The sequence below is a fragment of the Megascapheus bottae genome, chromosome 1 (assembly GCF_031878675.1).
Source record: "Megascapheus bottae isolate mThoBot1 chromosome 1, mThoBot2.hap1, whole genome shotgun sequence".
Classification (NCBI taxonomy): Eukaryota; Metazoa; Chordata; class Mammalia; order Rodentia; family Geomyidae; genus Megascapheus; species Megascapheus bottae.
The window spans coordinates 23,827,423-23,851,590 of record NC_143509.1 but is presented as its reverse complement, the minus strand read 5'-3'; the positions used below and the strand labels follow the sequence as shown (position 1 = coordinate 23,851,590).

The following is a 24,168-nucleotide window of genomic DNA, read 5'->3' as shown; positions in this document are numbered from 1 at the left end:
GAAGGGAGAGAAGGAGGAAGCTTTTAAGTCCTGTGAATCCACTTGGGGGTTAATCTTTAGGAATCCAGTAAGAGGTCACATTAGGAGGCTAGCCGTGTGTTCAAGTGGTAGAGCACTTGTCTGGAAGACTTGACAAAGTTCAAACTACAGAACCAACCCCAAAAGATCACACTAAACGGACTCTTCTCTACCACTGGGGTAAAATTATAATGCTAATGCCATAGGGCACAAATGAGTAGTCAAGCTGTCACAGCCCCAAGCCACTCCCACATTCTGAGCTGATTCCTTTCACTTCTCAGAGATGAATTCTAAAAATCTCAGAAGCATCTGACAGCTTGTTCTCCCATTCCTATATAAAGTCCAACTCCTATTTCTTAGCCACAAAGGCAAAAGCAATCTTACAGTGTGTAGAGAAGAGGAAGACAGAGGAAGGGAGCGAGGGAAGGACTAACATGAATTGCCTAAGATTTTATTCTTATGTCTATCTGAGCTCAGAAGGCTCTGTGGGATCTACCATAAATCTGAAAAACATTTGGCACAGTTGGAAACTAATGTTAAGAAAAATTCATATAAGTTTCACTAGACTATCTGGATCTTACCTGATTCTATAAGCCCCAGAGAAGAGTACTTCTCAGCAAGATCAGCAGATCTACCAATGAGTCACTACTGGGCGTTGTCCAGAAACCAAGTTCTTCAGGTTCAAGGGCTAGAGACTGGTTTCTACCTTCCGCGGAGTAAACTGGTTGTCTAGCAACTAAATGCTTTAATGCAAAATTTCCCTAAAGCTTCAAAGTTCCTCTTTTGGACTCTGTTTTGAAATGTTACTAATACACAAGGAAGAAAATGTGTGCTGTAACCCAGGGTGACCTTAGATAGCACGTCACTTATAATACCCATAATTCCATTTTAAACGAGTTGAATTTAGGATTAAAAAAAACAGGAATGTTTTTAAGCATCTGTATATAGTGCCAGGTGTCAGTGGCTCATGCCTGTCATCCTAGCTACTCAGGAGGCTGAGATCTGAAGATTGCCGTTCAAAGCCAGCCCAGGCAACAAGTCCATGAGACTCATATCTCCAACAAACTAACAAAAACCCAGAAGTAGAACTGTTGCTCAAGTGGTAGAGAACTAGTTGAGCTGAAAAGCTCAGGGACAACACCTAGTCCCGGAGTTCAAGTTCCAGGCCTAGGGGGTGGGAGGAGGTTGGAAGAGTAAAACACATCATTCTTCTGAAGAAACCAAAGGGTGACTGAATGTGGCGACATCAGGGTGATAGCTGTTTATATGTGGATATAGACTTTTGGAATACATCACATTAACAATGGGAAGAATCTCTTCTGAATCTGCTTGAATTTGCTCCAACATTAAAGCCAGCTAAAATGTTCAGCTGATTTCTTTACTAATTTGTTTTCCAACAAAAGAGACAAACTGAAGGGCAAGTTAAAAACACCCTGCCAGGTAGGTGGGCGCGGTAGCCCATGCCTGTAATCCTAGCTACTCAGGAGGCTGAGATCTGAGGATCTCAGTTCAAAGCCAGCCTGGGCACTGAAGAACATGAGACTCTTTATCTCCAATTAATCATTAGAAAACGGGAAGCAGGGCTGTGATTCAAGGGGTAGGTCAGCAGCCTTGAGCTGTAGAGCTCAGGGACAGCCCAGAGCAGAGTTCAAGCCCCATGACACACCCACACACCCAGACTACCAATCTGTAAACTAACCAGTGAATTCTGTATGATAATTTGCCCCTACTAAGATACTCTGTTAATTACCGTAACTATTCTAAACTCTCCAATTTCCATTTACTTTCCTCAACAAATGATGTATTTTTGTTTGCATACAGGTCTACTCTCAAGCCTGGTCCCAGTGGTGTGATCTTTGCTACTCAGGAGGCTGAGATCTAAGGATCATGATTCCAAGCAAGCCCAGACAGGAAAGTACCCTAGACGCTTCTCACCAATCAACTACCAAGAAGCTGGAAGTAGAGCTGTGGCTCACGTGGTAGAGTACTAGTCTTGAACAAAAGAAGCTAAGGGACAGCACCCAGGATCTGAGTGCAAGATCAAGGACTGGCGTGTGCACACACACGCACACACACACACAAGTTCACTCTTGATGGGTATTAAAACATTTTATTTGGAGATTTTTAACATAAAAAAGTAAACAAGTACAGATTATATTATAGTGACCAAGGCAGTAGTCTACATGACAAAAACAAGACAAATTTATAAAGTAAATGTACCGGTAATGAACAAGCATAATACTTAACACCCAATCCAGCCTGCATGGACATAAAATGATCTGACCACATGCTTATGCAAAATAAATTATTTCTTAGAACACCAAAATACTAAACATTCTCACAGTCCACTGCCTTATTCCCCTGGTGAGTATTTTGAGACCTTCTAGATAACATGAAAAATAATCGATATGGCACTTAAAAACTACAAAAAATAGAACACAAAACATTTTTGTAATGTAATTCTGTATAAAATATACACAGTAAATCTTGTTAAAAAAAGATTTTAAAATAAAAGATCACCATTAATAATGGTTAAAACTTCATCATAGAAAAATGTCTTTTTTTAAATATATATTATTGGTAGAAAACTGATTGTTGAAAGTAGGCCAGGGAAAATACCTAACTTGGGATCATTACTTTAAAATGTGGAGAAGATTTTAATTCACTGTTTTATCCCTTCATAAAACATTTTCTCAAGGATAATCTTTCTAAAATTTAACCACAAAATAAAGAAGAGTAACTTGCAGAAAGTGTTTCTCAGAATGAGGTCGAAAGGCTCAACAGAATTCTGAGGCAGACCCAATAATGTGCATTTGAAACTGAGTACCTGATCACCTCTATTCTCAAATGCCCCAGGAGGAAACAGCACCACTTAAAAGCAAGCTCATAAACATATTTCTCTTAAGTTTATGATGTAAAGTGAACACTGCTCTTCGCTTAAAACAAGTTGTTTCAGGTATTAGGAGAAACACAGACCTCACAAATAAACACAGAAATGTATATAAATATTTGCTTTCAGATGTGTATTTCAGTGCATTTACTTGGCTTTTATCACTGGAGGTTTTAATTGTTTTCAGACTTAATTCTTTGTAGAAAAGGGAATGCATGACCATACACTTTGGAGACTTACATTTCTAATGAAATGTAGCATCTAAAAAAGAATTTAATAAATGCCTACATACATTATAAAGTTTAAAACTAGATAGCTTTTTCTCTAAAATTAAATTTTACTCAATTGTAATTTAGATGACTAAATCTTTTCTGTAAAAATGATATATAAAATAAACAGAAGGGTGCTATTATCTCGTACCTCTTTAAATAACAAACTGCTAAACACTAATATTAATAAAAATAACCTAGTAAACTCTTCCCCTGAAATGTATTCTACTCTCTATTAAATTTGTTATCTACTAAAAACTCAGTAAAGAGCTGGAACTGTAATGTGTATGAATGTATGTGTGTTCTAAACATTGACTCACATTTATTATATTTTGGGAAGATTTCATTAAAGACTCCATAAATAAGGAACAAAGGTACAGATAAGGTGGTTTAGGAAAGCAAACAGAGTTTACATTTTGTCTACTTAGGAGATAAATTATTTTCTGAATACTAAATAATAAGGAAAATTATTATACATTCTGCCTCCACTGAGTAAATGGAATGCTTTTAAAAGTTTGGTAACAAGTGAGGGCTTCTTTGTTATTATCAGAAAAAAACTGCAGGACTCACTCTCCAATAAATAAATACTACCACATCATTGCACTTTTCTTATCCACTTCAATTTTCTGTCTTTTTCCTTCCTATGGATGGAGCAGTTTTCCATCTAACTTCACATGGTCTCCTGGACTACACATTACCATTCCAGCTAGTTTTCATTGAAAGGATGGCTCAGAAGCTGCCTTCTCAATCTAAAACAATCACCTGTGCCAGTTTTTCAAAAAGAGCAAATGGTTTGGAATGTGAATTGTCTTTTTTCATTATTAGTGTTTTGCCAATACCAGGGTTTGAAGTCAGGGCCTTGAGCTCATTTGGTTGGCTTGCTCACAGCTGGCCCTCTACAACTTGAGCAACATCTCCAGGCCACTCTTTTGCTGATTATTCTGGAGATCAAGTCTCCTGGACTTTTTTGGCTGGACTGGCTTTGAACCTTGACCATCTAGCCTTCTGAGTAGATAGGATTGCAGTCAGGAGCTACCTGCACGCTTGGAATCTGATTTTTAATAAAACATGTCTATTTTTCAACTCAAGAAGAATGTTTTCCCCAATTCTAAGCAAGCAGTATCTTTTATTATCAATTTAATCGCTGCGGTCTTAAAATGAGCAATTATCTAAGGCAATGACAACATTTATAGCAGGACATAAACTCCAAAGGTAAAATGTAATATTAAAAAGTTGTACTGTTAATCAAACTTTTATTTCAAAGTTAAATCCTCAAGTGATTTAATACAGAGTGACTAAATTTATGGTTGGCTTATGATTAATCTCACTATGTGTCTTAATTTGAAACAGACTTCCTTTAAAAGCAGTGGTACTTCCTTTAAACAAAAGGATAACTTCATTGCTCATCAATATGCCTCTGAAGAACCAGAATGACTAGATTTTGACGTGACTGTCTGGAAGCCAGCTTTCTTTTTCACAATTACATTTTTGCTGTACCAATTACAATGGTTTATAGTAAGAGTGCTGTTGGGTGGTTTTGTTGCAGGTGGCAAATATAAATGGATTAACTCTATGGGGGCTGACAAATTCATCCATGCATTAAATGTTAACAGAAGCAGAATGCAGAGCTGAAAAATGAAGATCAGACACACTCTTCTGCAGACATCAAAAGAGGATTGATATATTCAAAACCTTCAAATTCAGACTGATCAATCTTCCTCACAATGTCACTGTTGAAAGAGAAATGAATTAATGGGAGGGGGTTGGGGAAGGGAAACAGGGACAAAAACATGAGAAGGGGTATCAATGTTCGAGAAGTAATGCACCTACTGACTGAGGAATATACATTATCCTGACAATAAAAAAAGGAAAAAAGAATTACTTTGTGGCACAATCAATATCTCTTTGATCTTTAAACAGTAAATATGATTAAAAATTTTAAAACAGGGCTTGATGATATAAATTGTGCAAAACATGATTTCAAAACATATTCCAGGGCCAGGAGTTTGGCCTAGTGGTAGAGTGCTTGCCTAGCATGCACAAACCTGGGTTTGATTTCTCCATACCACATACAAAGAAAAAGCCAGAAGTGTTGCTATGGCTCAAGTGGTAGAGCTCTAGCCTTGAGAAAGCCCAAGGATAGTGTTCAGGGCCTGAGTTCAAGCCCCAGACTAGAAAAAAAATTCTAGAAGAATCAAGCTGAGTATTTAAAAAAGCAAGACAAAAAGACAAAGGAAAGACAGGAAGAAAAGTAGGAGGAAAGGGAGGGAGGGAAACAACACCAAAGGAAAGGGAAAGGGAAGGCAAAGCAAGGGAAAAGGGAAAAAGGAAAAGGGGAAAAGGGGGAAAGGGAAAGAAGTCAAGCAAGCTTGGAACCAAAAGGTTCTAAGGACTGGGAATAAATAAGGCACAGACTGTCGTGATTCCAGTTATCTTCACTTTTGATCTGAACAACGTTCTTAATTAAGGTAACATCCAGGTTAGATGCTGAGTTAGCACTTAACTCAGCTGAGTTAGCACTTAACTCAGCAGTTGCCTCAACAGCCAGAGGGAAAATGAAGACGAGCCAAAAGGAATGGGCAATTGGAACAAATACACAAAAGAGTCCTGGAATAAGGACAGAACCCCACAAGGAGACAATGGTGAGACAGAGGAGATGCTGACATCATGACACCAAGCTTCTACTGAATAGTTGTTGCAGAGCACAAGTAATAGAGAGTATGCAGTCCCTTCCTTGGTGGAGGCAGGAGTAACATACACTTGGGCAAGCAGTAAAGGAAACAGAAACTACTACATTTTCTACAGAGTAAGTCCTGTTCTAAGCCCAGTACTAAAGAGAGGAGTAACTTCTCATCAGAGAAATCAAGAAGGAAACACTTGTTACACATTTAATGACCAGAAAGACAAAAGACTATGGTAGACTTAGAGAAATGCAAGTTGTCTTATCAGAGTTGGAAGTCAGGGATAGAAGGAAAGGTGTCACAAGGCAGATGAAGATAGTGTTACATCAAAGAAGTCAGAGATGTGTATACTGGAAAACTCCACCCCAACCCATCAAAGATTTTAGTGGCATGCGAGGTGATGCCGAAAGATGGAAAAATTCATATAGGTTAAAAAAAATGGAGGAACAGTGAGGGGAGAAGCAGGGAGCAGAGAGATAATGACATTTATCTCAGGACTAGTAAGTGACCAAGACTAATAATACCAGTTGTGTTCCAGTGAGAGATAGCTGGGGAGTCAGGCTAGAGCAGAGGTGGGCAGGATTGAAATTTGAGCCAAGAAGATACGTTATTCAAAGCAGGAGTTAAGAAAAATTCCCAATTAAAGGGTATACTCTTCATATGGTAAAGAGCACAGTTTGGCCTAGTGTTATAGTGCTCACCTAGTATGCAAAAGCCCTAGGTTTGATTCCTTGGTATCACATACACAGAAAAGGCCCGAAGTGGTGCTGTGGCTCAAGTGATAGAGCATTAGCCTTGAAGAAGGCCCAAGGACAGTGTTCAGGCCCTGAGTTCAACCCCCAGGACAGAAAGAAAGAAAGCGAGCGAGCACAGGTGGTACAGTAAAGTGGCAGAATCAAGTAAGAAGCTGGTAATACTCCTGGCATGATTTGAATGAGACAGGAACTAGGGTTATGGGCAATGGATGAGAAAAGAAAGCTCAAATGCAAGTGATGAATGAAGACAAAAATACAGGCACCTGGCAACTTCAGGTATTATATGGTCTGTTATAAAAAGGAGCGAAGAGCGGGACCAGGGAGTTTGGCCTAGTGGTTGAGTGCTTGCCTAGCATGCACAAAGACCCGGGTTCAATTCCTCGGTACCACATACATAGAAAAGAGCCAGAAGTGGTGCTGAGGCTCAAGTGGTAGAGCTCTAGCCTTGAGAAAGTCCAAGGACAGTGCTCAGGCCCTGAGCTCAAGCCCAGGACTGGCAAAAAAAAAAAAAAAAAAAAAAAAAGGAGCAAAGAATCACTGATATTTCAAATCTGATTCCATGGGGTGGGGGTGGGGGGTACAGAGCCAACTAACAGCAACAGAGAAGGGACCATGAAAGGTATTAGTTTTATTTTATTTGCCAGTTGTGGGGCTTGAACTCAGGGCCTGAGCGCTGTCCTTGGACTTTTCTTAAGGCTAGAGCTCTACCCTTGAGCCACAGAACCACTTCCAGCCTTTTTTCTATGTATGTGGTACCAAGGAATCGAACCCAGGTCTTTGTGCATGCTAGGCAAGCACTCTACCACAAGGCCAAACTCCATTCATATAGTTGAGGTGTTTATCTGACACCTTTAATGTTAACATCTCCTGGGAGATATTAAGCAGATGGAAATGCTGCTTAGGAGAGTAAGGTAGGGTTCTAAACACTACTCACTTAAGTCTTCACTGGAATCTTGTACATAAATAATGTGAAAAGAAATAGCAGGCCAGGAGGTTGGCCTAGTGGTAGAGTGCTTGCCTAGCATGCACGAAGACCCAGGTTCAATTCCTCGGTACCACATACATAGAAAAAAGCTGGAAGTGGTGCTGAGGCTCAAGTGGTAGAGTTCTAGCCTTGAGAAAGCCCAAGGACAGTGCTCAGGCCCTGAGCTCAAGCCCAGGACTGGCAAAAAAAGAAAAGAAAAGAAATAGGCTCAGAGGAGTTATGCAACTCACAGTCTAGGTTATCCAGCTGGTAAGAGGTAACATTGAGATTCAAACTCCTGTCTTTTGATTAAACCAGTGTTCTTTCTAAAACACAATGCTGTCAGGAATAATGACTTGGTACACTCACACAGATCTTTTTCTGGTGGTCTGTAAGCTTTGAGTGAGACTAAACTATCAAAATGCTCATCTTTGTGTGTCTTATTCCTTAGCACATTGTTGTTGATTTTTTGGCAGTCCTCCTGGGCCTTGAACTCAGGGCCTGGGCATCATCCTTGAGCACTTCTGCTCAAGGCTAGCACTCTGCTACTTGAGCCACAAGGCCACTTCTGGCTTTTTCTGTGTATGGGGTACCAAGGAATTTGTGATGCTAGGCAAACACTCTACCACTAGGCTACACTTTCAACTACTCCTTAGCATATTCTTTTTTTTTTTAAAACTAAATAACTGTTTATTGTTTTAGCTAGGAAGAAAGAACACAGGCCAGTGGCCACAGAGCAGAACTGGGGTGGGTACTGCTACCCAGGGCAAGGCCATGAATGCCCAAGCAGCAGAAAGGACAGCAGGAGAAAGGAGGAATGACTAAAACGTGCTTTACTGTTTAGAAGTCAAGGCCATTTAATCTGCAGTTCAAAAGTTAAACTTCAAGGATCAGGCTAATGTTGTTGGCAGGAACAAAGAATCAAGACTCAGTGTTGACTACTTCGAAGTTTGATAGAAACACTATTTTTTCTTCTCTTACCAAGAGTACCCATTAACTATTTGTAATATCTGAAGATGAAAAAAAGGGGAAAATATGGGAGTTCAAAGAAGGGCTAAGATTCAGGATAAAACTGTAAGAATAAATGAGCATTTTTAGAAGTACAGGGAAAGAAACTGTTTTGTTTTTAAAGTCAAGAGTAAACAAAATTCCACAGGAAACAAACAAAGCTAGAAAACTAGGAGTGTCTCTTATAGAAAAGGAGAGCTTCCTCCCAGTAGGAATTAGAAAAAAGTCAACAAGAATTAAGAGAGTGTGGCTGGGAGTGTGGCCTACTGTTGGCATGTTCACCTAGCATGCATGAAGCCCTGGGTTCAATTCCCCAGAACCACATACACAGAAAAAGCCGAAAGTGAAGCTGTGGCTCAAGTGGCAGAATGCTAGCCTTGAGCAAAAAGTGTCCAAGGACAGTGCCCAGGCCCTGAATTCAAGCCCCACGATTGGCAAAAACAAAACAAAACAAAAATTATTAAGAGAGTGGAGCTGAGTCACACTATGGCTGATGACAGCTGGAAAAGGAGCAAGCTCATACCAGACTGGCCTCAGCCCCCCAGACAGGAAGGTTAATCCAGGAAGAATGAATGTAAGGAAGGCTTGTAAAAAGCACAGACCATTTGTAACAGCTGTGAGAAAGCATATGCTAAGAATTCAATGTTAAGTAGAGCCAAAGCCAAATAGTAAGAGCCTCCTTAAAATTAGAGAGAATGAATCTGCAACAATAGGTGGGTTGCAAAACATCCAGAAATTATCCCCAACTGTTTTTATTGTTTTGTCAGTCATGAGGCCTGAACTCAGGGAGGACCTGGGCACTGTCTCTGAGCTCTTTTGTTTTACAACTTTGATCCATAGCTCTACTTCTGGTGTTCGAGTGGCTAGTTGGAGATAAAGAGTCCCACAGGCACTTTACTGCCAGGGCTGGCTTTGAACTGAGATCCTCAGACCTCAGCCTCCTGAGTAGCTAAATTGGAGGCATGAGCCACCAGTGTCCAGCCCAACTACTTTTTTGTTGTTGTTTAAAGGATGCAATATAAGCACCAAAAAAAATTCCAATTACTGCTACCTGGACTTGATAACTGATGTCGCATGTAAATGTAATAATTGGAAACTCAAAAATGTCGATCATCAATGCAAACAGGGCAGCAGAGCGCAAAGAGCACAGGCCTTAGTCAGCAGGATCGGGGTTTGAATCCTGACTGCCACCAGCTGTGTAACTTTGCTTAACCTATCTGAGCCTCAGTGTTTTAGCTATAAATGAACATGACAATACCTCGTTTACAAGGTTGTGAGGATTAGACAATACATGGAAAGCAAAGCAGAAAACAATGGCAGCAACAGGTATAATTTTATAACAGTATGATGGATTCATCTATCCATCTAGAATGATTACATAAGTTATACTACAATTGGATATTATTTAGTAGCCATTAAAACTGGGGGGGGAGTTGTTCAAAAAAACTTTAAAAACATTCCACTGTGCAGAATTACTTACTCATCATCTGGAGTAAGCTGGACAGGTTCATTAGTAAACTGAGAATCAAAGTTGTCCAAACCAAATTCTCCAGAAATATTTGGTTTAAAAGGAGGTACCACTTGCTTTTGCTCCATCTAAAAAGACAGATTGGAAAACAGCTCAAGCCTACATTCTGAGAAAAATCTCACTTCTACATTTCTCCTCTAGTTTCAGATGTTTCCCTAGGTATGGTTCTAGATGACTCTAACAAAGTCAGACATCATTTATAAAACTGAACATTGATATGGACCTCACTAATGGTACAGCCTGTTCATTGTATTGATATTCTAATTGGTTTGTTCTTGAAGTTTTTCAAAAGAACTTTTGACATACTAGTTTTTCAACACCTTTCTAGAGCAACAAAAAAATAGCCTCTGGTAAACAATGAAGCCTAATACAGAAAACAAGGAACATGTACATACCATATCCCAGTCGACATTTCGAAAGAATGGGTGTCCTTGAATATCAGCAAATCCTGTTTGAGGATGACAACCCAGCCTCTCCTTTGGGTCCTGAGACAGACAGAAGCATTTGAAGAACTGGACAAACGTCAAGTGCTTAGAATAAACCTTTATCATCTGTTTTGTGCCTATTTCATGATGTTTTTTATTTCTGAAGCTGAAATGACCCAAGGGCATAACTGGAAGCTTATGGTGGCTAAGATTTCTTTATGGCCCTTCCCTAGCTTATCTAGTTTACCTTGTTTATCTAGTTTAAGCAGAGACTTGCTCCTATCTGGGCAGCACCCAGCTAGGACACTGGTGAAAATATGGAAACCACAAAACTTTACCACTAGTTTGTTCATTTTAAAGTCCTATGCTTAATTATAGCCACAATGCATAATTTGTCTAAGACAATGATACAACAATTATCTGATGAGGCTGAAAAGGAGTTGTAACTTAGAAAAACACCTCTCACTTTCAGTTTTTATTTAGTGAAAAATGAGTTTTCCAGTTTTGAATCTTGCCTCACACAAAGAAGTCATCTAAACTAAGCTTCAATTTCTAATTTTTATTAAAATTTGTCATTGCTTATTTACCTTAGAATTTATGACTCCCCAAATCGCAATCTTAAATCCTAAAACTCTTCTATCCTACAGTCAGCAATTAAATGATTTTCAAAATTTTAAGATAGCATTTCTTCTGAATTTTACAGAATTATAATCCTATTTGATAGGACAATATGTAAAGAACACTATAGTTCATGTGCTCAAAAACTACATGGGGATGAACAGATGATGTAGCTAATCATTCAATAACCCTGGAAAAACAGAGGTGGCTAAAACCCAAGATTCAACTTCCCCCACTAAGAATGTGGTCCATTTATGGATCACATGCATTAGCTGGGGGTGAATCACATTGGCAAAATCCTCACTTGAGGATTAACCATTAGTTTTTAGTTAGCAGACAAATTCTAAACCTAACTCAAAAAGTTACACATTCTGTTTTGGAATGTTAAACAATTTGATTTATATAAATGGAGATGAATACACAAGATTTGTATATATAATTTATACCTTATTCAGAAAACTCTTCAGAACACTTGCAGCTTTTACAGAGAGAGAACGTGGTATTCGGATTTGTTTTTCCAAAATAACTGGAAAGATAAAAACCACAGCATTATGTTTCTATTTTACATTTCTTTTGAGGACTTGGTGTGACGAACAGGTTTTTGTTTGTTTTTCCAGTCCTGGGGCTTGAACTCAGGGCTTGGCCTGTACTTGGACTTTCTCAAGGCTGGGGCTCTACCATTTCTAGCATTTTTTGTATACATGGTGCAAGGAATTAAAGCTAGGGCTTCATGCATACTAGACAAGCACTCTAGACCACCCTCCCAGCCCGATGAGCAATATTTTTACCTAATAGTTTAGATGAGAATGAGCAAAGAAGGAAATCCCACTAACAAGCAATCAGTTTATCTCAGGACACACAGGGTGAATGGATAAATGAAAGGATGATTGATTGAACTGACTGATGGTACAGGGGGTTTGAGCTGTGGTCTAGTACTCTACCACTTGGGAACCACAAAGTCACTTCCAGTTTTCTGGTGGTTAATTGGAGATAAGAGTCTCAAGGACTTTATATTTCTTTTATAGATATTTAAAGCAAAAAAAAAATCTCTCATATACAACTCCAACATCTTGTGTTATCTTTCTCCATTGTTAAAGACAGCCTCTTAGGGGCCGGGAGTTTGGCCTAGTGGTAAAGTGCTTGTCTAGCATGCACGAAGACCCAGGTTCGATTCCTTGGTACCCCATATACATAGCAAAAAGCCAGAAGTGGTGCTGAGGCTCAAGTGGTAGAGTGCTAGCCTTGAGAAAGTCCAAGGACAGTGCTCAGGCTCTGAGCTCAAGCCCAGGACTGGCAAAAAAAAAAAAAAAAAAAGACAGCCTCTTATCTCTAAGACAGTCTCTTACCACTTACATGCATGCTTATTCTTTGACTATTTTATTTTCTCATCTGCAAAATAGGAAAAATACCTGCTACGTAGGTCTATTACAAGGTTTAGAGTTAGTATTTGTAAAGTTCTTGCAGCTATAACAATGTGCAAAAGTTTGTATTATTTATTTACTTTTTATGTTACTTTTCTCCAAAGCTTTATATTAGTTTTACTCCAATAGTCTTGGAGTGCTCCAACTGCTTCATACTGTGTATTTTGCTTCAGCCACTTGGCTTCAGCCACTTCACTTGGCAGCTCATTACCATTTTAGTGCATATTATCTTAATTACTAGAGAAGCTGAATGTCTTTTCATGTGGCCATGTGGTTTCCAATTATATGAAATTCCTATTTTGGGACGGCTTTAATTACTGAATACAGACTTTTGTGACAGTCTTCATACATCTTTGGGTTATAATATTAAGAGGTTCAGGTACCTGACCCTGTCTGCTTATTTCAGTTCTGCTCAATCTTTAGTATTCCCTATCCGCTCACTCCTTTTTTAGGAGGGAGAGGGTTTTTTTTTTTTGTATTTTAAATTTATTATCTTTAAGTAGTCATACAAAGGGGTTTAGCTGAACAGGCCAATTGAATACAATGAATCTTGGTCAATGTCACCCCTTCCATCCATCTCCTCATCCTTCCTAGCCCCACTTATTCCTGCAAGTAACTTGGTTCCACTTTTACATATATATACTGAACATTATAACTGTACTCTCCCATCTTTTCTAATGTTTTTCTTTTTTGCTGTTCTGGGATTTGAACTGAAGGCTTTGTGCCTGCTAGGCAAGGAGGTATAATACTGTTAAGCCATGCCCCCAGCTTCACCTTCTAAACCTTTTTTCCTTCTTTTTTTTATTGCCCTGACCTCAGGGCCTGACCACTGTCCTTGGGCTTTCTCAAGGCTAGAGCTCTACAACTTGAGCCACAAGATCACTTCTGGCTTTTCTGTGTATGTGGTACCCAGTTCTTTCTGCATGCTAGGCAAGTACTCTACCACTAGGTCAAACTCCAAGCCCTTTTTCCTATCTTTTTAATATTCCTTTTTCTTCTACACATTCTTGAATTTATACACTCAGCCTCAGGGCTCGGGTGTAAATTGTCTTCTTCAGCCAAAGAAGCCCTTTCTTCAATATTTGTGATATATAAATGTAAAGGAACCTCTTCCTTATGATATAATATGAAAAGGGTAATAGTAAATGGGGACTGAAGACTACAGAAGTTGGAAAGATGTTTAAAAGTTCAAAATCTCACACAGAAGTATACTGTACAAATCCCCCACCTCCCCCCTTTTTTTTTTTTTGCCAGTCCTGGGCTTGAGCTCAGGACCTGAGCACTGTCCTTGGATTTTCTCAAGGCTAGAGTTCTACCACTTGAGCCTTAGCACCACTTCCAGCTTTTTTTTCTATGTGTGTGGTACCGAGGAATCAAACCCGGGTCTTCAAGTGCATACTGGGCAAGCATTCAACCACTAGGCCAAATGCCCAGCCCAGATTTTCCCCTTTTTCACAGTTGTAAAGCTAATTAATATTAATAATCTCCTAGGATTTTAGGGAATGTGTTTTTTTTCTTTGCCAGTCTTGGGCTTGAGCCCAGGGCCTGAGCACTGTCCTTGGACTTCCTCAAGGCTAGAGCTCTACCACTTGAGCCTCAGCACCACTTCCAGCTTTTTTCTATGTATGTGGTGCCGAGGAATTGAACCCGGGTCTTCATGCATGCTAGGCAAGCACTTTAACCACTAGGCCAAACTCCCAGCCCTAGGGAAGGAGCTTTATGGGAAGTACTACATACGCATTTGAGTCAAACCTCTTGTTAATTTTCATTTTCTTTTTTTTTGCGGGGGGGGGGGTGCCATGGTGCTTGAACGAGGCCTGGGCCCTGTCCCTGAGCTCTTCAGCTCAAGGACACTGCCCTACCCTTGAGCCAAGCCCTATTTCTCCTTTTCTAGAGTTTATTTGGAGATAAGAGTCTCAGGTCCTTTTGTGCCTGGGCTGGCTTTGAACCTTGATTCTCATATCTCAGCCTCCTGAGTAGCTAGAATTACAGGCCTCTGCACTGGCTATTTTCCATTTTCTTAGCCAAAGCAACAATTAAATCACTCTAGCACAGTAAATAGATAAAGAATCTGTATACAATATCCTATATTACCTTGGAAAAGATAATCTTCTGTGTTTTGATCAGGGTTATCAGAGCTCCCAACAATGTCAAATGGAGACCTTCCAGCCATCATCTCAAACATCAGAACTCCAAGTGCCCACCAGTCAACACTGAAACCTTCAGAAAAAAAATTCACAGTAATAAATGAACCACTCTATAAGCCTGGCATGAGTAAAAATCCATTTACCATAGAATGGAAAATTAAACTATATAAATGGATTATTATATTATGTAAGACACTGAGAATTACAGGAATACTTTGTGTGTCAACAAGAGTACCTAAAAGATATCGATATCAAATTACTGGATATAAAACCAAGGTTTTCCCCAAAATACAGGTATAATTCCACACTAATGTCCAGTATCTAATATTCTGTTCTGAGGTTATAATTAAACTGTATTTGAAAATGAGCTGTTTTGATTTGAAACTTGTCTTTTGCTAGGTAGTTTTTTGTTGTTTTTTTTTTTTTTTTTTTTTTTTGAATTCAGGGCCTCTACACAGTCCTTGAGCTTTCTCAAAGCTAGTGCTCTACCACGTGAGCCACAGCATTACTTCTGATTTTTTCTGTGTATGTGGTACCAGGGAATTGAAACTGGGGCTACGTGTGTACTAGGAAACATTCAACTCTATGCCACACTCCCAGCCTCTTGTGCTGGTTTATTAAAGCCCACTGATGATGGCTTACACTTGTAATCCTAACTATTCAGGAGGCTAAGATCTTAGGATCATAGTTCAAAGTCAGTCCAGGCAGGAAAATGTCATCTCCATGTTATCTCCAATTAATTACCAAAAAACTGAAAGTGGAGCTGGGACTCAAGTGGTAGAGCACTAGCCTTGAGTGGAAAAGCTCAGGGACAGCACGTAGGCCCTAAGTTCAAACCTCAGGACCAGCACCAAACAAACAAATCTCTTAAGTGATCTTGAATTCGCCTGTGTACTGCCTCCAGCAGTGCCATCTCCTTTTTACATCTTCTGAGTCTGAGGGCCAGAACCCAAGAAGTGAAGTACTTGCTTAAGATACAGTAAAATAAAATTTCGGGTGCCTGTCAAGCACCCAAGCTTTTCAACACCTTTGATATTCCTGGGGAATTTTTTCTAGAAACCTGAACCACCCCCAGAGGCTAATAAGAGTCACTGCACTGCTGGATGGAAGCTCTTTTGCCACCATCTAGCTGGTAGGACATTGGGTTATATTGTTCAAAATTTCTGTTATCAGTTTATTTGTAAAATGGAAATGGCACTCAGAAAAGGTTAACTGAGGATTAGCTTAATTAATATTAATGCTTGCCAGTCTAATGTTTGTCATTAAGAAAGTATTATTCAAATTGTACACCTAAAAACTCTGATTTCAGAGTTTGGGGGTTTTGACACAGGTTTTAATCACACACACACACACACACACACACACACACACACACACACACACCCCAGTAGTATTAAAATGCTATACTGGGCTATTGGCATGACATCAAACCTCCCATTCAGCAAATCTCCCATTCAACAATTGCTAAAATACCACTTATTTTTTACCATAATCTTCTCCTCTTAAAATTTCAGGAGCAATGTAATTAGGAGTACCACAGAATGTACTGGTTGTATCACCAGGCCTCAATCCTTCCTGAACAGAAAGGAAAAAATGAGATATAAATTTATTTTTAAACTCACCTTTTCTGTTTTACCTGCTACTTAAATTCAGCGCCAGCATTTATTATAAATAACACATCACTGAAAAATTGCCTTTATAGTTAACATCACGGATTGTCATTAGCTTAAAACTTTTCTTAATAGGTGTTGCTAAGAAGTCAGTTCCATTAAGATAAAAACTACATTTAAGATTATTTATTTTCAGTTAAAATTCAATACAAATTTAAGTCATGTAAATAGAAAGATCATTTTTTCATGAAAAAGCACTTTAAATCACACGTCCTACCCTAATTGCTGACATTATGTTCTGCTTCTGGCTGTTTTTCCTAAGAATCAAGGTTGCTTTTTGACTTAGTATTTTAATGCTATAAAATGATGAAAACTGGACCAGGAGTTTGGCCTAGTGGTATGAGTGCTTGCCTGACCTGTACGAAGACCTGGGTTTGATTCCTCGGTACCACATACATAGAAAACCCAGAAGTGGTGCTGTGGCTCAAGTGGTAGATTACTAGCCTAGAGGAAAGCCCAAAGATAGTGCTCAGGCTCTAAGTTCAGTCCCCAGGACTGGCAGAAAAAAATTTTTTTTTAAATAAATAAATAAATAAAATGATGAAAACTAAGGGCAATTATATTAATATGCCTAATGACAGAAATGACATAATTTAACAATCACCAAAAAGAATAAAAATTATGGGTACATATACCTCCTCAAAATGCAGAGAAATGGACATATTCACTAGAATTTCACAGTCTTAAACCAAGAAAATGACAGCTCATAGAAAAACCAGTAAAGAGAAAAAGAACTAGAAAGAAATTAGGGCTAAAAATTAAATATACACATACATAGAGGACATGCATGTCTGCATGTGTGTGTGAAGGGAGAAAGTAAAGATACCAGAAGACTTTTTGTGTGTAAAATACACATGGGATACTAAGTATACACTAAGTCATATGGAATACATAAAATAAAGCTCAATGCATTTCAAAGAAACATTGTTCAGACCATTCTCTGGATACAAAACAAATAAGAAATCGTCAATAAAAATATAGGTCTAGAAACAACTGGACAATATTACACATATAATAGAGCATCTAGAGTTTTACATTATAAGATTTCCCCCAGACTTATTATTATTAATCAGGACATAGAATTTAACTAAACATACATAACCAGAATTTAATCATTTCCTCATTGTTAGATTATGTGGTATAATATTTCAAACAAAAAAACTGAAAAGGGAAGTACATTGAAAAGTAAGAATCCTTCCTAAGGAGCCCTTTTTTAAAAGACAGTCTTGCTATATAGACCAGGCTAGCCTTACAATTGCAATCTTCCTCCCTCAGCCTTGAAAATGCTGGGCTTACAGGAATGTGATATAAGCTCAGCTTCATTTACCCAGTTCAGCTACCCAGTTCAGCTACCTATAACCACTAGTAAGAGTTTATCTGTCCCCTAGAGACATCCTGAACATGTTGTACATATTTTCTATAAAATTTATTATTATGTATTATAATATAGAGAAATGTATTAAAATTTCAATGATTTTAAAATGATTTTTAAACAATCCCAAAATTCATATAGAACAACAAAAGGCCGAGAATAGCCAAAGCAACTCTATATATAAAAAAAAAAGCAATGCAAATGGTATCACAATACCAGACCTCAGAGTCTAGTACAGAGCCACATTAACAAAAGAAGTTGGAATTAAAATAGACACAAAGATCAATAGAATACTGAAATAAAACCATACACTTATAGTTATCTAGTATTTGGTAAGGGAGCCAAAGACATACAGTGGGAAAAAAATAGTGTTGCTTCAATAATTGGTATTAGGAAAATTGGGCATGTAGATGCAGAAAACTATTTCTTTTTTGGCCAGTCCTGGGGTTTGAACTCAGGGCCTGAGCACTGTCCTTGGGCTTTCTCAAGGCTAGACCTCTACCACTTGAGCCACAGCACCATTTCTGGCTTTTCCTGTGTATGTGGTCCCGAGGAATTGAACCTTCATCCTCATGAATACTAAACAAGCACTCTACCAAACTCCTGGCCCCAAATTAATTATTATTTTTTTTTTTAAGTTTCTGTACAGCTAAGGATATAGTTACTAAACTAGACAAACAGCCAACCAACTGGGAAAGGCTCTTTATCAGCAATATATCAGACAAAGGCCTAATATCCAATATATACAAGGAGCTCAAGAAACCAAGCCCTCTCAAATCTAATAAACCGATCACTAAATGGGTAAGGGAGGTAAGGAGAGACTTCTCAGAAGAGATAAAAATGGCAAACAAACAAAAATACATAGCATGAGGAAATGCTTATCAACGCTGGCCATAAAGGAAAGCCAATCAAAACAACTCTGAGATTCTACCTCACTCTAGTAAGATTGGCCAACATTATGAATTTGAGTAAGAACAGACATTGGCGGGATTGTGAGGAAAAAGGAACTCTACTTACTGCACTGTTGGTGGGAATGTAATCTAGTACAACCACTTTGGACCACAGTCCAGAAGTTCCTCAAAAAACTAAACACAGGGGCCGGGAGTTTTGCCTAGTGGTAAAGTGCTTGCCTAGCATGCACAAAGACCTGGGTTTGATTCCTCGGTACCACATACATAGAAAAAAGCTGGAAGTGGTTCTGTGGCTCAAGTGGTAGAGCACTAGCCTTGAGAAACATCCAAGGACAGTGCTTAGGCCCTGAGTTCAAGCCCCACGACTGGCAAAAAAAAAAAAAACAAACCACAGACTTTCCCTACAACCTAGCCATACCATTCCTGGGCCTCTACCCCAGACACTGTAGCCAGGATATGATCATGTACATGTACTCTCATGTTCAATGCTGCACTATTCATCATAGTCAAGATATGGAAACAGCCCAAATGGCCCACAGTATATAAATGGATCCAAAAAGTGTGGAACTTATATTCAATGGAATTCTACACAGCCATTAGAAAGAATAAAATGTCATTTGCAGGGAAATGAAAGGAACTAGAACAAATCACGTTAGGTGAGATAAGTGAGGCTCAGAGAAACAAACGACACATGCTCTAATATGCAGAAACCAAATCTAAAATGTACTGGGATATGATAAATTACACAGGACTCTTAGATACACAGGGAGATCAGTATTTATATAAAATAATATACATACTGAAACAAACTCCAAGATATGGAAACAAGAGACCACTTTTCTTTCCCTTCCTTCCTTTTTTTTTAAGATTTTAGTTTTTGATAATTTGATAATTTTGATAACTGTGACTTCTTTACCTTATGTATGGTGTAGTCAAGTATACATCTTCTGAAGGGGCTGGGGAAGTTTAAAGAGCTGGTGGGGAAAAGGATGGAAAAATGCAGCAGTGGAGCTCACTGGACACTGATGAAAGTAAACTATACAACTCATGGGTGGAGATGGGAGGGAAGGATGGGGAGAGAACATGGGAACAGAAGACACTGTACAAAATGAAAGGTATTCATTACCTGACTCATGTAATTGTAATCCCTCTGTATATCATCTCTATAATAATAATAAAGGAAATAAATAAAAAGTGTTTCTAATAGGGATGTTATTTATGTATCAACAATTGTGAGTATGATTTAAGGTGTACTACATTATTGAAAATAGCTTGTCCTATACTGCTATGATGATAAATACCATGTTCAGGTATTAGTCAGAGACAGCTATACTAAACCACTGTGAACATCCAAATGGAGGACCATTAGTTAAAACTATCTAAAGCATAGCATATACATAATTTAAAATTCCTCTGAGGTTGAAAGAACAGTAGTAAAGATAACAGTGATTCATAAAATTGCTAGTTTACTCAATAAAATCACTGTTCATGAGGCCAGGAGTGTGTCCTGGCGATAGAGTGCTTGCCTAGCATGCACAAAGCCCTGGGTTCAGTTTCTTGGTAATCACATATACAGAAAAAGCCAGAAGTGGTGCTGTGGCTCAAGTGGTAGAACACGAGCCTTGAGAAAGCTCAAAAAACAGTGTCCAGGCCCCAAGTTTAAGCCCCTGAACAGACAAAAAAAAAATTACTGTTCACATAATATTTCAAATGTTTATGGAAGAAACTATTAAAAAAATTTTAGGCTGGGAGTTTGGCCTAGTGGTAGAGTGCTTGCCTAGCATGCATGAAAACCTGGGTACAAGTCCTTGGTACCACATACATAGAAATAGCTGGAAGTGAGGCTATAACAGCTCAAGTGGTAGAACTCTATCCTTGAGAAAGTCCAAGGACAGTGCTTAGGTCCTGAGTTCAAGCCCCAAGACTGGCAAAAACAAACAACAACAAAAACCTCTTTTGGGGGCTGGAAATGTGGCTTAGTAATAGAGTGCTTGCCTAGCATACATGAAGGCCTGGGTTCAATTTTCCAGTACTACATAACAGAAAAAGCCAGAAATAGCACTGTGGCTCAAGTGGTAGAGCTCTAGCTTTAAGCAAAAGCAGCTCAGGAAAATTGTCCTAGCCCTGAGTTCAGGCCCCAGGACTGGTTTGGGGGGAAAAAAAAAAAGACTTTAAACTCTTAAGAAAGTTTTAACACTATTAAACACTATGTTTCCAGTTTTCCTAGGAACTGCTACAAGCAAAAGAAACTCATCCAATATGTACATGAGGTTAGACTTCAGTTTAGATAAGTTTAAAATGTTGACTTTAAATCACAAGAGACAAACACTCAAGTTTCCAGAGAGTTCATTTCCCATAAGCTTTACTATCACAAGACTGAAAATGTGTTAGTACGAGAAAAAATACTGTTAATGAAGTCTGTGAAAAGAAGTTTCAGTCCTTGGTCTTTTCCTGCTTATAAAACTAAGCATTTCTTACCGAATGGGAAAACACAGAAAGAAAGCTAGCAGAATGGTCAATACAAGCATGGCTAATATAAGCCAGGTGCCAACTGTTCAAACCTTTAATCCTAGCTACTCAGGAGATAAGATTTGAGAATTGCACTTCAGTTCTCAGCCTGAACAAACAAGCCCATGAGACTCTCTTCAACTAACCAGCAAAATGGAAAGGCTGGAAGTAGAGGTATGGCTCAGGTGGTAGTGTGCCAGCTATGAGTGAAAAAGCTGAGAGGGGGGCAGGAGGCATAGAGTATTAAACCCCAGTACCAGCACCAAAGAACAAATGAACACAAATTTCTAAACTTATCACAGATAAATTAATGTAATTTAGGATTTTTGTTAAAGATAAGAATGTACAGCAAAAATTTTTTTTTCAGTAAATGCAATGAAAGATGAAGAAAATTAGAGGAAGGGAAGAAGGAGAGGCAAGAATAGAGGAAGAAAATCAGCCTGGCTTAACTTTGTAATTATTACATTTTCTTTTTTTTTAATTTTTTATTGTAATTAATAGAAGGGTTACAGTTATATTCCCCAGATAGGAGGTGCATTATCTCACACACACTGATACCCCTTCTCATGTTTTTGTCCCCATTTTAATAATTATATTTTCATTGTTTAAAGAATAAACGACCACTCTAAAAAGACAGAAAAGTAAAAAGAATATGTGATGCTACACACATTCTACCATGGAGTTATGCTGTTGATGCAAAGATGTAAACATGTTATACACTCATCAGTGATATCTGAGAATGCCTCCTGTTTCCTTAACCTTTTTTTCTTCTTCTTCTTCTTGCCAGTCATGGGGCTTGAACTCTGGCCTGGGTGTTGTCCTTAGCCTCCTTTTGCTCAAAGCTTTACCACTTGAGTCACAAAGCAACTTACAGTTTTTTTTTTTGTTTTTTTTTTTTTTAATGATTAATTGGAGGTAAAGAGTCTCACGGATTTTCCTGCCCACGCTGTCTTTGAACTACTATCCTCAGTCTCAGCCTGAGGTAGGATTACAGGTGTGAGCTGCCAGCACCCAGCTCTTTAACCTCTTCTAAATACACACTATTCTAATTTTTAAACCAATACCTGACTGGCAAAAAAAAAAAAGCGGGGGGGGGGGTTTAGCCTACTGGTAGAGTGCTTGCCTAGCATGCACGAAGACCAGGGTTCGATTCCTCAGTACCACCTACATAGAAAAAAGCTGGAAGTGGTGCTGAGGTTCAAGTGGTAGAGCTCTATCCTTGAGAAAGTCCAAGGACAGTGCTCAGGCTCTGAGCTCAAGCGCAGGACAGGCCAAAAAAAAAAAAAAAAGTATTTTAAATTGCAGATTTTTTAACAAAGTAATAGTCTTCATATTTTTGTTCAATTTTACTTTTCTTTGAGAAGTATAAGATCCTGCCACTATTCTCTTTTCTTCATGACAGTGGGGATAAAAGCCCTAGCTAAAAACAACCCAAAAATTAAAAAAGAAAAAGTAACCACAAATGTAAGCAAAGGACACATAGAAGTCCTATTCATTAAGCTTAATAATTTATGACTGAAATTTTACATATTAGAATAAGGAGTAACCTCAGAAACTGGCACTGAGTTTTATATATAATGTGATTCTACAAGAAAATTTTATTTCCTAATTTGTGTTGAACAGGTAAAGTTAAATCTTCTGTAATGTTAATGTCTAGAAACTCTGGGCCATGTGAGAACTTCTTAGGGGAATGTAGATATAATTCCCACATTTACACATTTGTGAGGATAATTTCCTACCAGCTATAGTTTACACTGAGTTAAATAATAGTTCTCTTCACATTTTATACCTCCACCCCCCCCCCCAAAAAAAACAACCCCAAGCAATAGAGACATGCTGAGAGCAATTCAAATTCTTTTTTTTTTTTGCCAGTCCTGGCCTTGAGCTGAGGGCCTGAGTACTGTCCTTGGACTTTCTCAAGGTTAGAGCTCTACCACTTAAGCATCAGCATCAGCACCACTTCCAGCTTTTTTCTATGTATGTGGTACCAAGGAATCGAACCCAGGTCTTTGTGCATGCACTCTACCACTAGGCAAAACTCCCAGGCTGAGTAACTCAAATTCTTGCCTGAAATTTTAAATATGAAACATGTTAAGACTTCCAGGGAAAATCCCACTTGAATTGGCAAAGACGACAATGTGACTTGCACATTTGCTGAAGTAATGGGATTATAAATCACTTTTATTCCCAAATTGTCTTCAATAGCATGACCATTTTCAAAACAAATTTCAAGTTACAAATAGTAGTAATTCTTACTATAGCACACATAACATAGAAGATATGGAATTCTGCAGATGGCTAAGGAAAAGATTCATTGCACAGCTTATCCTGAACAAAGTAACAATCATGTCCTTATCTTTAAGCATAAAGTTATTTTACCAAAACAATTTATGAGATGATTAAGTCTAGAAATTTTTCCTCACCTTACACATGCCATAGTCAGTGAGTTTAATGTGCCCTTCCGAATCCAGCAAAACATTGTCCAATTTCAAATCTCTATAAATTATCCCTCGCTCATGAAGATAATTTAATGCTAGACTAATTTCTGCAGAGTAAAACCTAAAATGAGACAAAAAGTTAACTGAATCGAAATTTTTAAATTGTTAAGATAGGTATGTAAGTTTAACTCCTACCTACACTTATAAACATATACATTAATTCAGTTTTCTCCCAATATCTTTAAACTAATGTTTAAAATACTGTAGCACCATTTAAAAATAAACAAGCCCAAAATAGAATTATACATTTTATTTCTCATAAAACTATGAAATTAAAATTCTGAAGCAGGAGTTTTTTGTGTGTGCCAGGGCTTAAATTCAGAGACTGGGCATTATCCCTGAGCTTTTGTGCTCTGCTGGGACCAGCCGGCAGCAAACCAGGGTTTGCAGATTGGGGTTCCTGAAATAGGGGGCAAGGACTAGGAAAAAATAGAAGAGAGACAGACACACCGGGTCCGGGATGTCTGCAGTCCAGGTAAAGACTG

General features: G+C 38.5%; 1 protein-coding gene across 1 annotated transcript in view; it reads right to left on the bottom strand.

Moving 5' to 3' along the window:
- Positions 1 to 4,283: 4,283 nt before the first annotated feature.
- The window catches only part of Prkci (protein kinase C iota), a 66,393-nt gene continuing 46,508 nt past the window's right edge, over positions 4,284 to 24,168 (bottom strand). Inside the window, exons 12-18 of the mRNA XM_090338698.1 lie at positions 23,609 to 23,744; positions 16,212 to 16,299; positions 14,672 to 14,797; positions 11,603 to 11,682; positions 10,509 to 10,598; positions 10,066 to 10,181; positions 4,284 to 4,907 (exon numbers count right to left, since the gene is read on the bottom strand). Coding sequence (XP_090194824.1) covers positions 4,820 to 4,907; positions 10,066 to 10,181; positions 10,509 to 10,598; positions 11,603 to 11,682; positions 14,672 to 14,797; positions 16,212 to 16,299; positions 23,609 to 23,744 — 724 coding nt within the window. The 3' untranslated portion in view covers positions 4,284 to 4,819. The remainder of the gene's footprint in view (positions 4,908 to 10,065; positions 10,182 to 10,508; positions 10,599 to 11,602; positions 11,683 to 14,671; positions 14,798 to 16,211; positions 16,300 to 23,608; positions 23,745 to 24,168) is intronic.